The 15,634-nt window shown below is 66.2% G+C and overlaps 1 protein-coding gene across 2 annotated transcripts; it reads right to left on the bottom strand.

Annotated features, from left to right (window-relative positions):
* Positions 1 to 276: 276 nt before the first annotated feature.
* NCAN (neurocan) lies at positions 277 to 15,545 on the bottom strand. 2 transcript variants are annotated; one of them, XM_075077080.1, is made up of 15 exons: positions 15,268 to 15,545; positions 9,166 to 9,245; positions 7,641 to 8,042; positions 7,185 to 7,359; positions 6,970 to 7,097; positions 6,369 to 6,662; positions 5,192 to 6,031; positions 3,871 to 5,106; positions 3,177 to 3,293; positions 2,813 to 2,926; positions 2,548 to 2,706; positions 2,359 to 2,441; positions 2,117 to 2,261; positions 1,277 to 1,459; positions 277 to 1,167 (listed from the first exon to the last, which is right to left on the bottom strand). In XM_075077080.1, the coding sequence occupies exons 2-15, from the start codon at positions 9,236 to 9,238 to the stop codon at positions 1,019 to 1,021; spliced, it is 4,098 nt and encodes a 1,365-aa protein (XP_074933181.1). In that variant the 5' UTR covers positions 9,239 to 9,245; positions 15,268 to 15,545; the 3' UTR covers positions 277 to 1,018. The 2 variants fall into 2 exon arrangements, with proteins under 2 accessions (XP_074933181.1, XP_074933180.1); XM_075077079.1 differs by having other exon boundaries at positions 277 to 1,163.
* Positions 15,546 to 15,634: the final 89 nt, after the last annotated feature.

Below are 15,634 nucleotides of genomic sequence, written 5' to 3'. Positions count from 1 at the left end.
CCGCGCTGCTCACCACCGGCAACGCACGTGGCAGCCGCCGCCGGCGTGATTCATGAGCTCTTGGCTCGTGCCGCGAGCAGGCGGCGGGGCTGGCACAACGAGCCCTGGGAGAAGGATTGCGTTTGCTTAAAATTAATTTAGTGGCGGCGAAAGGAGGCAGATGGAGAGCGCTGGTATGGCAGTCCCCGGCCAAGGCAAGGCAAGGGCTGCAGGGGGACCATGCCCTGGGTGCCCGCACTCCCCCTGCCCCCAGGAAACATGGGGTTGGAGCCACTCAACTGTTAAAAAAATTTATTAAAATGTCCAGCAGTACAGAAAGGCAGAGTCAGAAATGGCACAGGGCAGGGACGGGGAGGGGGCTCAGGACACGGCAGTCACGTCGCAAACAGCAGAGATCAGAAAGCGCCGTACACACACACACACACGCCAACTCCAACGGGGACCCGACGACAAACGGAAAGGGAAAATAAAAATCAACCCCCGAAAGCAGGTGGCAGAGCAGGACACCGGCCCCGGTGGCATCGTCCCCTCGCCGGGCAGGGTCCCCGTGCTGGCCGCAGGGATGCCCCACGAGCAGGACCGGGGGGCTGGGGTGGGAAGATTGGGGGGGGGACTGCTAAAAAATTGGAGCCACCCTGGGCCAGTGAGACACGACGGCCAGGGTGGGAGATGGGGGGGGGGGCTGGCGGATTAATCCCCCTCCTTTGGGGAGGGGAGGCAGAGCCCAGCCGGGGAACAGACCCCGCGCGGGGATGGGGGATCCCTGTGCAGGGCTGGGGGCTCGACCCCGGGTCGGGGGGGCTGAGCGTGGGGCATGCAGGGAGGGCTGGGGACGCACACGCAGCCGCCCCCTCCGGATCCTATTCCCTATGGGGCCGGGCATCCTAGGAGCTAAAGCCAAGGTGGGGTTATAAAAGAGGGGGTGGGTGGGAGGGGGGGCAGGAAACGTCACCACATCCCGTCGGGGACCCGGCTGGTCCCAGGGACAGGGGCCCTTGTGCTTCCTCATCCCCCGGCTCTAGAAGTAGTGGCCCTCCTCCATCCAGTCCAGCCGGAGGTGCTTGCGGTGTTTTCGCCGCTCCTTGCGGGGTTTGTGGTGGTGGTGCTGGTGGTGGGGGTGGCTGTGACGGTGGCGGTGGTGACGCCGCGCTCGGTGTGACCGCCTGGCTAACGGGGGCAAGGGAGGGGACCCGGGGGGGTCAGGGACCGTGGCCCCCGGGAGGGAGCCGGTCCCTTGCCACACACCCCCAGGACCCCCCGCCCCGTCCCCACTAACGTTTTGTGCAGAGGATTTTGGGCCGGTCCCACTTGCCGGTGCTGTGGCACTTGATGGTGGGCACGTGGCGCTGGGTGAAGCCCTCCTCGCACTGGTAGCGCACGCTGGAGTGGATGCTGTACTTCTCCTTCTTCTTCCCCACGGTGAAGGCATTCGCCACCTCCGGCGGGGGCCCGCACAGCACTGGGGAGGGGGGAAGAGACCCCCATCACCCCCCTGTCACCAGGAGGGGACAAGGGGGGACCCTGCCGATGCCGCCGGTTCTCTCCATGAGCTGGATGGCTTTAATGAGGGGCTCCTCCAACAGGCTGGCACTGAGGTGTTCCCCAGGATTTACTTAATTAATGGCCTTATCGGGGCGAGCGCATCGTTAACACGCGGCCGGCGGGAGAGGGCAGCGTGCTTCTCCGGCTCGCAACGAGCAGCTGGAGGTTAATATAACTTTCAAGATAAGGAATGAGGACGTAATAGTTTTAATGGTGGCAAATTAAACAAATTAAAGTGGAGAGGGAAGAACAGACTGTGGGGAAAAAAAAAAGGAAAGATGGAGATTAAGGGGAACTGCTTGAGTTTTCCTGGATGAAGGGCTGGGAGAGGTTTTTCTGAGGATGAGGAGGTGCCCAGGGGGCTGTGGGATGGGGATGGAGACACTAGGAGCTGTGGGATGGGGATGCCGGGGGCTGTGGGATGGGGATACTGGGGGGCTGCGGGACGGGGATGGAGACACTGGGAGCTGCAAGATGGGGATACCAGGGGCTGCAGGATGGGGATGGAGACACTAGGAGCTGTGGGATGGGGATGCCGGGGGCTGTGGGACAGGGATGCCGGGGCAGGCAGTACCTGTGCCTTTCTTGCAGATGTAGGGCAGGTTGTAGTTGCAGGGCACATCGTTCCACTTGCCGATCTCGTGGGATACCAGCACCACGCAGTCCTCACCGCCCGCAAAGAAGTTGTCAGGTTGATTCTCCCGCCAGTTCTCGTATTGCTGGTGGGACACAAGAGACCGTGAGAGCCCTGCAAGCCCCACACCCTCTGAGCCCGGCACCCTGCACCCCAGGAGGAGCCACCTCCAAGGCTCTCACCAAGCCTGTGTTGTCTGTCCACTGGAAGTCCTGCTCCACGATCCTGTCATTGAGCCCGATCCAGGTGTTCTCGTGCCCAAAGCCTATGGAGAGAAGCACCCACGTCTCACACGGTGAAGGCGAAGAGCACCCAGGGGTGCTGATGCTTGGAGAGCTGCGGGACGGGGTGCTATCCCCCCCACCCCACACCGTTGATGAAGCTGTGCTCCTCCTGCGAGTGGATGCTGGTGAGGTGGCCGGCGCGGCGGCGGCAGTCCCGCTCCGCGTCCTCCCAGGAGCGCCGGCGGGCGAAGTAGCGGTAACAGTGACCCTGGAACTTGTGCCAGTTGTGGTCGCAGCCCTCCGTGTCTGTGGGAAGATGGGGATGGTGGGGACGGCGAGGGGAACCGGACCCCCAGCACCCCAGGGGAGGATGCAGGGAGCAGCTCCCCATGGCGGCTGCTGCGCTCCCCACCTTTCTCGCAGCGGCTGCCGCCATAGCTGGGCAGGCAGAGGCAGACGAAGGAGTTGACCTCGTCAATGCAGGTGCCGCCGTTCTGGCAGGGGCTGGACAGGCAGTCATCGATGTCTGCGGGGACATGCCAGGAGCTGCGGGTGTGCAGAGACCCCCCCGCCACCACCCGCCCAACCCACCGTCCCCTGTGCCAGCACCAGTGCCAGCAGTGACCGAGGATGGGTGGGGGGGATCCAGCAGGACTTAGCGCCCCAGCTCCATTCCCCTCCCCACTTCCAAGTGTGTCCGCTGCTCTGTGCCGTGCAGGCAGGTGCAGGCAGGGACGGATCCTGCCCTGGCACGGCGGGATGCTCCGGCTGCTCACCGATCTCGCAGTTCTCCCCGGTGAAGCCCGGGGCGCAGCTGCACCCGCAGACGGTGCCGTTGGCTCGGCAGGTCCCACCGTGCAGGCAGGGGTTGTTCTGGCAGGGGTCAGCCGGAGCTGCGGGGTGGGAACGGGTGCCCTGAGCCAGGGTGGGGGGACACCACAGCCCCCACCGCCTTCCCCACCAGCACCCAGGGCCTGGTCCTGCCCCGGCACTGCTGGCTGCCGCACATGAACCGCGGTGCCTTTTTTTATTTCCACCTTGCTGTGGTTTTACTCTTTAAATATATTTGTCGCCTTTGTGCCAGCCGTGGCCGGGCAGTGCATGCTGTGCATTCCCCCACCAGCAGCTGCCTCTCGAGCTATTATTATTAGCAAGTGCAAATATTAACGAGGATGCTTTCCCAGCTCATGTTAATAGCTTGGCTCCATTTGAAAAACCCAGGACCCGCTCCCAGCCCATCACAGTTGGCAGAAATTTGCCGGTGAGTAGATTGGCTTGGGTAAAAGGAGAGACAACCACCCCCTGCCCCCCCAACCGCTGCCTTAAAACCAACCCTGTGGGTTGGCACAATGCTGTGGCAGCCTGGGGGGGGGGTCGGCCTCGAGGTCCTCCTGCCACCCAGCCCCTTTCTCCCTGTGCCCATCGGCTCTGGGTGCCTGCAGCACCCCGACCCCGCAGCACCATGCTCACCGTGCCAGCTGGTGTTGCCAGCGCCCGCCCAGGCCAGCAGCCCCCGCTCCTCCATCCCCGGCTCCTCCATCCCCGGCTCCTCGCCGCTCCCGCTGTCGGCGTCCAGCAGTGGGGACCCCCCCAGTCCTCCCAGCAAAGCCGCTGTGGAGGGCTCGAAGAGCGGCCCCGAGCTGGGGGACTCGGGCACCTCCGGCACCCAGGGGTGGGGGGCAGTGGGTGATGGCCAGGGGCTGTGGGTGGGCGAGCTGGAGGGCGCAGGGGGCTCTTCCCTCTTCACCTCCCCGGAGGCATCCTCATCGCCGGGAGCTGTTGGTGCATCCTTGTGGCTGAGGACACCCGGCGAGCTGGGGCTGGTGGGGGGCTGCCGAGGGGCTGGGGGTGGCAGGAGGAGATGCTCCGCTCCCCCCAGCTCTGATGCAGTGTGGCTGGTGGGCTGTGGGGCTGTAGGGGCAAAGCTCGCGGACCCCTCCTCAGCTGCTGACTCCAGTGTATCCACCTCCGCCGGCTGCTCGGTGTCAGCCCGTGGGGTCACCTCACCGGCCGTGGAGGGGGGCGACGGCGAGGGGATGTCCCATGTCGAGGGGGACATGGTTGTTTTGCCACTTGGCTCGACTGAGCCCTTCTTAGCATCCCCGTATGTGGCTGGCTCCTCGTGGCTGGGCTCAGCCGGCAGCTCGGCTGGCCCGTGAGGAGCTGTGGGGCTCAGCCCCTCCCGGGGCAGGGGAGCAGCCACCTCAGTGGGACCAGGGGTGGTGGGGTGCCCCACGGAGGGGCCTGCTGGGTGGAAGAAGGTCACTGCTTTCCTCTGCCTCTCCAGTGAGCTGTCACCCAGGGTCCCGCTGCCGTCACCGCTGTCACCGTGGGGCTGTGGGGCCATCTCGGGGCCCTCGGCCACCAGCGGGGCCGGGGGCATTGGGGGGTGCGGTGGGACAGAGCCGCTGTCCTCCTGGGAGAGGACGTCTCCGGAGAAGTCCTTGGTGGCATCCACGGGTGGCTGGGGAGAGTCCCCGCGGGCGCTGGGGACATGGGGCTGAGCCCCCACCGTGGTGATGTCCCGGTGGCCAAGAGCATCGTGGGGAACTGCGGAGGCAGGCAGGGACGGGGACGGCAGGGGGGGTGTCTGTGCGGGGCCCCTGGGGTTGTGGGCAGTCGTGCCCGTGTTCAGCCATGGTGAATCTCTCTGGGAAGGTGCATGTGGTGAGGGGGACACCAGGGCGGTGGCCGGTGCCATCAGCTCTGCAAGAGACAGCACAGCCATGGGGTCCCCGAGCCAGCACAGCCCCTGCCAGGACCCCCCCAACCGCTTTCGGGTACCACTTACCGGGGCCGATCTCCTCCTCCACCGCGTTGGAGGGTGAGTAGGTGCCCTCCTGCCAGAGGCTCTCGGTGCCGGCGCGGGGGATGCTCCACGTCTCCACCGCGTTGGCTGCAGCCCCCTTCACCTCCAGGGCCAGGACAGGGAGGTGGGTGACTGTCCCCACCGGGTCTGCAGCCACCGTGGGGTCCCAGCTCTGCCGCTGCAGCTGGAAGTAGCGCCCGTTCAGCCCGGCGTAGCTGCTCCTCCTCGGGGCGTGGGAGCTGGCCGGTGGGGTGCTGGGGGTCTCTGCTGCCGTGCCAGGGACCGTCCCCAGCCCAGGCGGTGCCGGCGGTGAGCCGGTGATGTGCTTTTGGATTGGGCTTTGGGGCTGCGGTAGGAGGGCGGCCGGGGGCTCCTCGGGGCCAGGGGCTTCTTGCACCGGCAGTGCTGGGCTGGTGCTGGCTGGATCCTGCCAAGAGCTCACCGGCGCATGGTCCACCACGTTGAGAGCTTCATCCTCGTGCGGCCATGCCGGCGAGGAGGCCACGGTGGGAGGCAGGGATGTGCCATCGCCCAGCCCCAGGCCGCGAGCCACCGGCGCCCACGACGGTGCAGCCCCGGGGAGGTCACCGCGCTGCGCCGCTGGGCTGCTGCTCGCCGGCTGCAACTGCTCGTCCTCATCCTCACCCAGCCCCACGGGCCCTGGCTGCAGCAGGAGTCTGTAGCGGTCACGTGGGGTGTCCCGGGTGTCCCCTGACATGCCCAGGTCCTCGCTGTGCTCCACCAGTACGTTGTCGCTTCCCGGCGGGTCAAGCGTGGGCAGCACCGGCTCCTCCGGCTCCCTCTGCCCCACGGCCACACGCGCTGCGGTGAGACCACGAGCGTCAGCCATGCCAGCGGCAGGACCAAAGGGGCAGGACAGGCATCTGAGGCGTGAATGGGGACCCACATCCCGCCGCCCCCTCCCGGGGTTTGGTACCAGGCACCAGATCCCCCAGCCTTGCACCATGCCAGGGTGATGCATGGAGCTGGGCTTCCTCCCAGCGCAGCTCTCCTCATTTATCTCATTAATTCCCCCATTAAATATTCATCCGCAGCAATTTTCCCAGCCATGCCCACCGATTCCAAGGGAAGAAGGGCCAGGGCTGGTGTGGGGTCTGGGGAGAAACACGGTGCCAGCATTGCAGCTGGTGCCCCTTACCTTTATAGCAGTAGGCATCGAATTTGGAGGCGGCGGGGGGGAAGCCGGTGCGGTTGGGGAACTGATAGAGGGTCCTGACGCCCGAGGCCTCGCCTCCGCATTTCCTGCGCGGAAGCCTGATGGGGTAGCGGACGCTGCCGTCGGCCAGCCAGCCCGGGTCGCACTGGTCCAGGCCCTCGCGCCACGCCAGGTAGAGCTGTCCCGTGGTGGCTAACGAAGCGCCCCGGCTCTGGCAGTGCCTCTGGGCCCCCTGCCAGGTGAACCGCCCCGGCACCGTGGCGTAAAACACCGTCCCTGCAAGAGAGCAGAGCCCATTGGGGATGCAGGGACAGAAAGATGTGATGGTCCCGACGGCCCGAAGGCGAGCGGTATTTTTTGGAAGACTCCATGACTTGAGTACGACAGCTGCACCGTGCCACGGTACACCGGCACCGAGGGGGACACCGAGTGCTGGCACGGCACCGGCACCCATCCCCATAGCCAAACCGCAGCAGGCAAGAGATGCACGGAGATGCCCACGCTCCCAGCCACCGCCATCTCCCCGGAGGGACGTCCCCGAGCACCCGCCTGCCCGGCCCGGCGCGCACCCGGCACCGCTTGCCTCGCAGCTCCCGGGCGTAGCAGTAGACATCGTACTCTTCGCCGGGCTCTCTCCGGCCGTAGCTGCGGACGCCGGGGAGGCTGTTGCGGTCTCCGTAGCAGCCCGGCCGGGAGAGCGTGATGGGGTACCTGCCGGAGAGGGGCACGGCAGACGCTCAGCTCCGTGGCCGCCTGCAGAGAGGTGTGCCCGGCCGGCAGCCCATGCTGCACACTTACCGCACCGTCTGGTCGGCCAGCCAGCCCGCGTCGCAGTTGTCGTAGCCGTCCTCGAAGGCGGCCTGGAGGTGCTGGGGCGAGGCGATGAAGGCCGAGTTGTCCAGGCAGGCACGGCGGGCAGCAGCGAAGGTCAGCGCGTAGCGCTCGCCCGCGGGGCGGTAGTGGAAGACAACACCTGGAAGGGCAGCGGATGGCACAGCTGGCACGGGGTGCAGAGGTGGCACAGCTTGTGCAGGGTGCACGGGGTACATGGAGTGCACGGCTTGAACGAGGTGCGGGGCTTGTACGGAGCGCAGGGCTCGCGTGGGGTGCAGGGCTTGTACAGGGTGCACGGGGTCCACAGCTTGCGTGGGGCACACAACACACGCTGGCACCCACGCCACCCCGCCACGGTACCCACGATGCCCCTGCAGCTCCCCCGGCAATGCCGCCCCCACGGCGCAGTGCCCGGCTCACCCGTCACCTCCAGAGGCAGCAGGTCCTGCTCGTCGTCGATGCCGGCCACCACCTCGCAGCGGTACAGCCCTGCGTCGCTGGCGCGGGCGGCATGCAGCAGCAGCGTGGCGTTGTAGCGGTCACGGGGGTAGCCAGGCAGGGACACCCGGCCCTTGTAGGCTTTCACCACCTTCACCGCGTTGTCCTTGGCCACCAGGACGGGGACATCCTCCCTCTGGCCGGTGGCCGAGCGCACCTTGCTCCATTTGACGCGGGGAGGGTCGGGGGGCTCGTTGGGCCCCAGCGAGGCGGAGGGCTGGAGCAGGAAGAGGCAGGGCAGGGCCACGGGCTCCCCCAACCCCACGCGCACAGCCTCGTGCTGCACCCTGCTGATGTGGATCACCTTCCCATCGTCCTGGGAGCCTGTGGGGAGAGGTGCCCAGATACCACAGGGGTGGGTGGCCGGAGCTCCTGCAGGGCTCTTGTTCGTAGTGGGGAGAGCTGGGGGTATTGCTGGGTGTTGGGGGGTCTGTACAGGGCACCCCTGAGCCTCCAGGGAAGAGCATGAAGCAGGACACTGTACAGCCTCCCTGTCTAGTGGCTGCAGACCAACTTTGCCAGTTAAATCTGCCCCTCCAGGGCTGAACCCTGACTCGGCCAAGCCCCCAACCCTCCAAGATGCTGCCAGGCTGTAGCTGCTGCTCTGCACCCATGGGTCCCGCACCACTCCCACAGCGATATCAGTCCTCCCCATCCCTGCCCGCGGAGGCGGACCCTCCACCAACGACTTGGTGCCATCCAACCCCTGTGGCACCAGCAGGAAAGCCATCCCCGCACCGGGATAAAGTGTGTCAGCGATTGTGACCCCCTCCTCCTCCTCCTCCCGCACTAATCCTGCCCCATGCAGGCACTAATCCTGCCTATGCAGGCTCTGCCGCCGCAAATCCCACAAGTCTCGGAAACCCCTGTGGCGCGGCTCTCCCTGCCCGCAGCAGGGTCGGGGGGATGCTCCCCGCAGAGCCCAGCTGGCTGGGGACCAGGGACGGCCACTAATCCCCGCCTGGCACCTTCCCTCCCCCCCAGCTCCCCACCCTCCATCGCACCCCACGCTCTTTGCTCACCGGGAGACATGCGGGGAGGGTACCAGGGTGGGGGGGATCCCAAAACCCACCCTGTGCAGCAGGATGCTGTGATGCCCCCGCAGATGGGGGGGACATGGGGTCCCCTGACCAGAGACATGGCAAATCTGCGGGGGGGCTCAAGTCCGCAGTGGGGAGGGTGCCACCAATGGGATTAAGTATTTAAGGTCTCGCCTGCGGGGATCCCAGCGTGGGGGGTGTCCACGGTCTCCTGGGTGGCTTCTCCCTCGCTAATCCCCCGCAGCCCAGGGCAGGGAGCTGGGGGCGGGCAGGGGGGCTACAGCCCGAGCCCTCCCCTGGTTATTATTCACCCTCGCTATTTATTATGGCTGATACAGTTCATAATTTGCTGCTGTTTACCATTATTGGCTAATTAACCCCGGCTGTGGAGCGCTGGTGGCACTTACCCAGGACGGCGATGGGGAGGAGGGAGAGCCCGAGCAGGAACCAGCAGCCGGCATCCCCCATCACATGGACCATCCTTGACCTGCAACGAGAGCGGAGGGGGTGGGAGGCCACCGCTTGCCCGCTCCCTGCTTGTTCGGCAACATCATCTGGCCATAAATCACAGCGGGGCCGCGCTGACACCAACCCCCAGGAGCCGCGGAGAGAGCAGGATTAGCCCCACTTAGCAAGATGCCATTAGCTTGGAGACAGTTGGATTTCACTCTCGGCACGAAGTCGCTGTGGGGTTGGGATGGAGGACGGGGTGCCACCCATCGACACACCGAGCCCCCAGCCGTGGCGCGTCCCTCTGTGTCCCCTGCCACCACTGCCACCCACGGTGACATCCCCACACCCACCCGCTGCACCGCTGGAGGTGGGACACGCACCTCCATGGTGGGGGCAGCAGGCAAGCCCGGGGGTCCCGCAGCCCCCCAGCCCAGCCGCGGCAGAGCTGGCAGCGTGGGAGCCGGCCCTTGCTCTGCCCCCAGCATTAACATGCAGTGGACGCCTCCGGCTGTCGGAGCCGGCGTGCGGCGCGTGGAGCACAAAGCCGGCACCGCCGCTCGCCGAAAATCTCCCATCCATCTGTTTGACTGCAGCAACGATTAGTATTTTTTAAATCATTTGGTCTCCGGGCTCGGAGGGAAGTTGGATGGATTGCTTGCCGGGCACGGAAACAACCATCACCCGGCACCCACCACAACTGTCACCCGGCCTGGGCTCTGTTTGGGATTATTTTAACCAGGCCCCGGCACCCCTCCGTCACCGAACCGGCCAAGCAGAGGCAGCAGGGATGCAACAGCATCCCCAAACCCCAAACGGGGCTGCGCTGGAGCTCAGCACCACGTGGCCACGAGCTCAAACCAGACCCAGGGTCCCCTGCGCACCAGTAGATCCAGCATGGAGTTTGTGGTCCCCACATGGGTCCCCCAGCTCTGACACTGACCCCCAGCCAGGACAGTGAGCGGGGGAGCACCCTGCTTTGGGGGGGACACCAGGACCCCCCCCAGCCCTCTCCCAGCTGCCTGGAGCCGAGGCTTCAGTTCAGCCCACAGGTTCCCCCATCCCTGATGCTCCATTTTCCAGCCCTTGATTTCTCATTCTGTCCCTTCTGCTTTTATGGGACAAAAATAGAAAGCAAGAGCAAAATGGCAAGAAAAAAGGAGACCCCCCCATGTTCAGTGCTGGAAAAGGCCTTTTTGGGGGGCGCAAAAGTACGCTTTATCTTATCTTTTCTAAAGAAGAAAGCGTTTGCAGCCCCTTCCCTCCCGCAGCAGGTCCCCGGCGCTTTCTGCCTCCAAACCCAGCTGATGACAAAAAATGAGGAGGTGACCTGACCCCGGCTCCAGCTGTGGAGGGAAATTCCCGGGGTGCGGAGCAGGGACCGGGCTGTGGCTCACTGCACCTTCACCCAGCCACATCCCCCGGGAGCCAAAAAACCCCAGAGCAGCCCCTGGGCTGCTCCACGGCACTGACAGCATGACAGCGGCACCTTCTTCCCCGCTCAGAGATCCTCCAAGGAAGGAAATGCCCCCGGCTCGCAGCCTGGGCAGCACCAAACTTTTCCCTGATTTCCCACTATAGGGGGAAAAATAAATTGCTGGGCAGGGTAGTGCTCGGGAGGTTCCAGCTCCTCCCCACTGAAATGCTAATTTTGACGTTCTGGGGTGTCAGGAGCTCTCCCAGCACAAACCATAAGCACCGGGGCGCGGGATGGGGTGGCCCCTGCCTTTGCCGAGCCGCAGCCCCAAGACCCCACTGGATGAGGATGGGGTGGTGGGTGTGGGATGGGGGCGGTGGGTGCAGGATGGGGACATCCGAGCCTCTCAGCACCCAGGAAGAAGGGTGCCCTGGGTGCCATGCCCGCACACGTCCCAGGGCTTCGAACCACCTGTGGTCCCTTTTTATTTTGGTCTTTTCACCCATTTTCTTTTTCACACCCTTTGTCACTCGCCCCTGCAGCATCCAGGCGACTTTTCTCATCGAAGGGCAAACAGGACAATTTCCCACATGGGAAAACACTGATCAAGTCTCACTCCCTGACACCTCTCCGCAGCATCTCCGAGACCTTCCCTTCCTCCATCCTCCTCCTCCCTGGCCTGTGGCCGCCCCAGTTCAGAGCAGGGCAGCCCCCATTCCCAGCCACAACCCGGAGCCACCAGCCCCAAACCTCAGGGTCCCGGCGCCGTGCCCTGGCCAGGGTCACAATCAGGGTGGTGGGATGGAGGAGGAGCTGAACGGACCCAAGAGATCCCAAAGAGCTGCATTAACGCTCCAGTGTATAAATACTCCTCTAAGCTTTCGGCTGTTTACCCAGAGCCGCTGTTCTGGAGATGGGTCCTCGCTGAGCAAACGCCGGGCAGCGCCGCTGGGTAAACAGCCCGGGGTTTATTTAAATGTTAAACAGAGAAGTTGCTCTTTGGATTTGCAGCCACTACCCCAGCCAGCTGCGGAGCTGGGTGCACGCCGTGCCCGGGATGGATGCATGGGACTGTGGTCCCCGACCCCGCCGGGGGCACCCCAGGCTGGCAGCACCGGGGAAGCGGGTGCTGCCAGTGGTGAGGGGCTGGGGGATGAGGGGCTGGGGGGCCGTAGGGCTGCAGGGCTCTGGCTGCACCGCCACCTTCCCTAACATCAGCATTTCTGCAGGTTTTGCTTTTGCAGCAGGGAAGGTGCAGTGGTGGGAAGGGTTGGCCCCACCAGCAGCACCCGCTGCCTCCGGGAACCCAGACCACAGGCAGGGGAGTCCCGGGCTCCCCCCACCCGAGGGACAGGACACACAGCCACAGCCTGCTGCTCCCTTGGGGCCACCCAGCTGGCTCCCCTGCCCTCGAAGTACATGGAGACCACATTCCCGGTGGCACTGCAGCTCCGCTCCAAGCCACGGAGACAAAGGAAGGTCCCTGCCACGCTGCGTTCCCCCCCAGCCCCTCACCGGACCCCCAGCTGCCGCCTCTGCTGAGCCCGGCCCTGTGCTGAGCCAGCAAAAAGTTTATCCCAAGGTCAGGGCAAGCGGCACCGCAGCCTCCATCTCTGCTGGTGCCGGAGCCACCACACGCCGTGGCCCCTGCGCGAGGACCCCCATGCCGCGCAGGGGGCTGCCGAAGCCAGGCAGCGTCCTCCCAGCCTCGGCGCCTCATTAATTACTGAGACCGTCTCCTTCCCACCTCCTCTTGATCCACTAACCCACAATCCAGCTCCGGCAGCGCCAGCGAGGCAGCCCCAGGCTGGCACGGCTGAGTCCTGACCCCACGGTACCACCGGGATCGTCCCTGGCCAGATCCTGGCTCCCCACCGCAGGCAGGGGAACGCTCCTGCCAGCATGGCTCAGCACCACCAGCCTCTGTGCCAAGCAGGGGAAGCAGCACCAGCCCCATCCCGCTGGGGCGGGATCCGGCCGGGGTGCCCATGAAAGGGGCCGCGGGCTCAGCCATGCCGGGTATCACCGCGCCATCCCCACGGGTGACAGCAAGGCGAGGAGGGTGGCACGGGGAGCCAACGCTGGCCAAGACACCGCAAGCCCGAGGGGCTGAGTTTCACGGAGGGGTGTCTCTCTCTGCAGTCAGGGCGATGCCACGGGCTCAGGGCACAGCGACGTCCCCGGTGCCGTGCAGCTGGGCCCCCTCGGGGACAAGAAGCACGTCCCCATCCCCCGAGCGGCCCAGCCCCAGCCAGGGGAACGCCAGACGAGAGAAATTTAAAATAACGCTGGTGCAAAGCTGCCCCCCCCCCCAACCCCGACGAACATTTTCACATCTGTCACTAGCTGTCATCTCATGAATAATTCATCTGCTTCATGAATATGCAAAGCCGGGGCTGGTGATTAGCTTCAGCTGAAACATAGCTTAATTTCTCACAGGCCATTGGGCGCTGGGATGACCTGGCCAGTTTTGGGGGTCTCTTCTCGCCCCAACCTGCCCCGACCCATGGGCTGGGCTGGGGGCAGCTGCGGTGCCAGGGATCCCCAAGGAGCAGAGGGGACATTTGGGACCGTGGGGGGACACAGGCTTGGCATGGGTGGGAGGGAAGGGGGGCACTGCCCACCCACCGAGGCAGCCTGGATGCAGTGGGACAGGGGTGCCACCACACCGGGGATGCCCCAGCCCTGGGGGTTCCCCCAGCTGCCCCCCCAGCCAGGGCGCAGACCCTGTGACCTCTGCTGTCCCCACGGGTCACTCCAGTCCCCAGCACCATCAGCGCACACACGGCCGTTCAGTGCCCACCCTCCCAGCGTGTCCCCTCCATCGCAGGGCTAATTCTGCACCCCCCGCGCCCAACCGTGCCGGAGCCACCGGCCCCCCCCGCAGCACCCACCTCCCTCCCAGCGCCACGATGCCTCCGCCACCCCAACGGGGAGGGGGGCGTCCGCTGAGGGCCCCCCTAGGGCTGCGCGGCCGCGGCGGGAGCCCGGCAGTGGGGCCGGCTCCGCGTCCCCTCCTCTTTGCCCACAACAAAGGAATTCTGCAAACCTCGCTGCCGTCACATCTCACAGGCAACGTGATGCTTCCCGCTCCCCCCCAGCCTGCGAGAATAAATTAGCACCTCAGAAAACTGTGATCCCGTCCAATATGGGCCCTTTGCTGGGTGCGATTTTTATTAGGCAGACAGTCTGCAGCCTTTATTTTAGAATTTGCTCTTCTTTTTATTTTTTTTCCCCCCTCCTGGCTTTCTGTCTCTCCCCAGGAAACTGAAGCCGCTGCTGGAGCTCCAAAGCCGGCGCAGGATCGTGGCAAGCCCCCGGCCCCCTTCCCCATGGATCGTTTGGCTGCACACCAGCAAGTGACTCGAAAGCAGCGCTTGGTGCCTGGCACCAAAAGCAGGGAGGAGGACACCGGGCCGGTGGGCCTGGAACAGAGCCAGGCCTCCGGCACCGTCCTCCCCACCAGCACTGGGTTTGCCAAGCCCCCGGGCCGGTGGGTGCAAGGAGCCCCCAAGCAGCCGCAAACCCCTCACCGGTACCCGCACCCGCATCCGTCCATCCCAGCAGCCCTCTGTCCATCCAGCCTGGCCTCGCCGCACGGTGTCCCCATGCCAGGCCATGCAAACTGGGACTCATTCTGCCCGTGGTGCTGAGCCCCCACCGCGCTGCCAGCCCTGCCTGCTCCCTGGCAGCCAGGGGCATCCCAGGGATGCAAAACTTCCTGGCTCCCTCCCTGCCGGGGAACCAGGCGGCCGCGGAGGGAGCTGAGGCGCACCCGGCTCCGGCACCGCAGGGTGACGATTCCCTGGTGGGCACCCATCTGCCTGCACCCACCGCTCTCCCGCCACCCCTCACCCCTTCTCCCTGCCCACTGCCTTGCTGCCAGCTCCGCTGCGGGCCGGGTAGGGGGTCAGGTCACAGCGTCGTGCTGCCTGTCCTGCCGGTGTCCCCAGCCCTGCCTGTCCCACTGCCTCCAGTGCCGGTGGCCCCCAGCCTCTCCCTGTGCCCATATCCCCCAGCCCCAGTCCCAGTGTACCCAGCCCTGGGAGCCCTGGCCCCCACGATGTCCCTCCGGGCTGATGTCCCCAGTGTCCCCACAACCCCAGTGGCTCCAGCCCCATTGTCCACCTACCTCAGTGTCCCCAACCCCTCAGCCCCGAGCCCAGCCTCCCTTCCAGCCCCACCAGCCCTAGTCCCAGACCCAGCGTTCCCATCCCTGACAGCCCCAGTCCCCTCAGTGTCCCCATCCCTGACAGCCCCAGTGTCCCCGGTGTCCCCAACCCTCAGTCACAGCATCTCCCCATCCCCAGTGCCAGCATCCCTCATCCCCGCCCACCCTGGTACCCACAGTGTCCCCCATCCCAGTATCCCCCAGCCCCGATGCCAGCGCCCCGTCACCCCCCCGGCCCACAACCCCCGCATCCCCCAGCCCTGACAGCCCCGTTGTCCCCACCGCATCCCCCAGCCCGGCTCCATCCCGCTCCTACCGCGGCGGTGTCACCGTCCCCCCGTGCGCTCCCACCGCCCGGTCCGGCCCCGGGCACCGCAGCGGGGGGCGCGGCGCGGGCGGTGCCGGTGCCGGTGCCGGTGCCGGTGCCGGTGCCGGTGCCGGTGCCGGTGCCGGTGCCGGTGCCGCACGTACCTGGGGCCGTGCTCACGGCGCACAGGGGATCATCGCCGCCGGTGGAGCCGATCACCCCGCCGGCACCGGGGGCTTAAAAGCGGGGTGCGGATGGTGGAGGGGGGCAGCGGGCCGGGCCCCCCGGAGGGGGCCGAGCCGGGCCGGGCCGGGCCAATCGCGGCTGGCGGCAGGCGCGGCCCCCCCGCCGGTGCCGCCGGTGCCGCCCGCCCGCCCGCACCTGCCCGCAGCGGCGGCGAACCCGCGCCCGCTCCGCGCCCCGCCGCGCTGCCCGGCGCAGGGCGAGGGGCGGCCGCGCATGCGCCGCGCCCCCCCCCCCGGCCTCCCCCCCCCCCACTCCCGGTGGGGCCGCCCCCTCCCCATCGAGGGG

This window comes from Phalacrocorax aristotelis, chromosome W (genome assembly GCF_949628215.1).
Source record: "Phalacrocorax aristotelis chromosome W, bGulAri2.1, whole genome shotgun sequence".
Lineage (NCBI taxonomy): Eukaryota > Metazoa > Chordata > Aves > Suliformes > Phalacrocoracidae > Phalacrocorax > Phalacrocorax aristotelis.
Note: the sequence above shows the minus strand (reverse complement) of the source record. Positions and strands in the feature narration are given on the sequence as shown.

Excerpts from the sequence above, each read along its gene's own strand:
- NCAN (XM_075077079.1), bottom strand. The coding sequence starts at position 9,238 with ATGGTCCATGTGATGGGGGATGCCGGCTGCTGGTTCCTGCTCGGGCTC. Across the intron at positions 5,107-5,191 it reads GGAGGAGGAGATCGGCCCCG|AGCTGATGGCACCGGCCACC; the intron begins GTAAGTGGTACC and ends TGTCTCTTGCAG. Across the intron at positions 2,442-2,547 it reads GGAGCACAGCTTCATCAACG|GCTTTGGGCACGAGAACACC; the intron begins GTGTGGGGTGGG and ends TTCTCTCCATAG.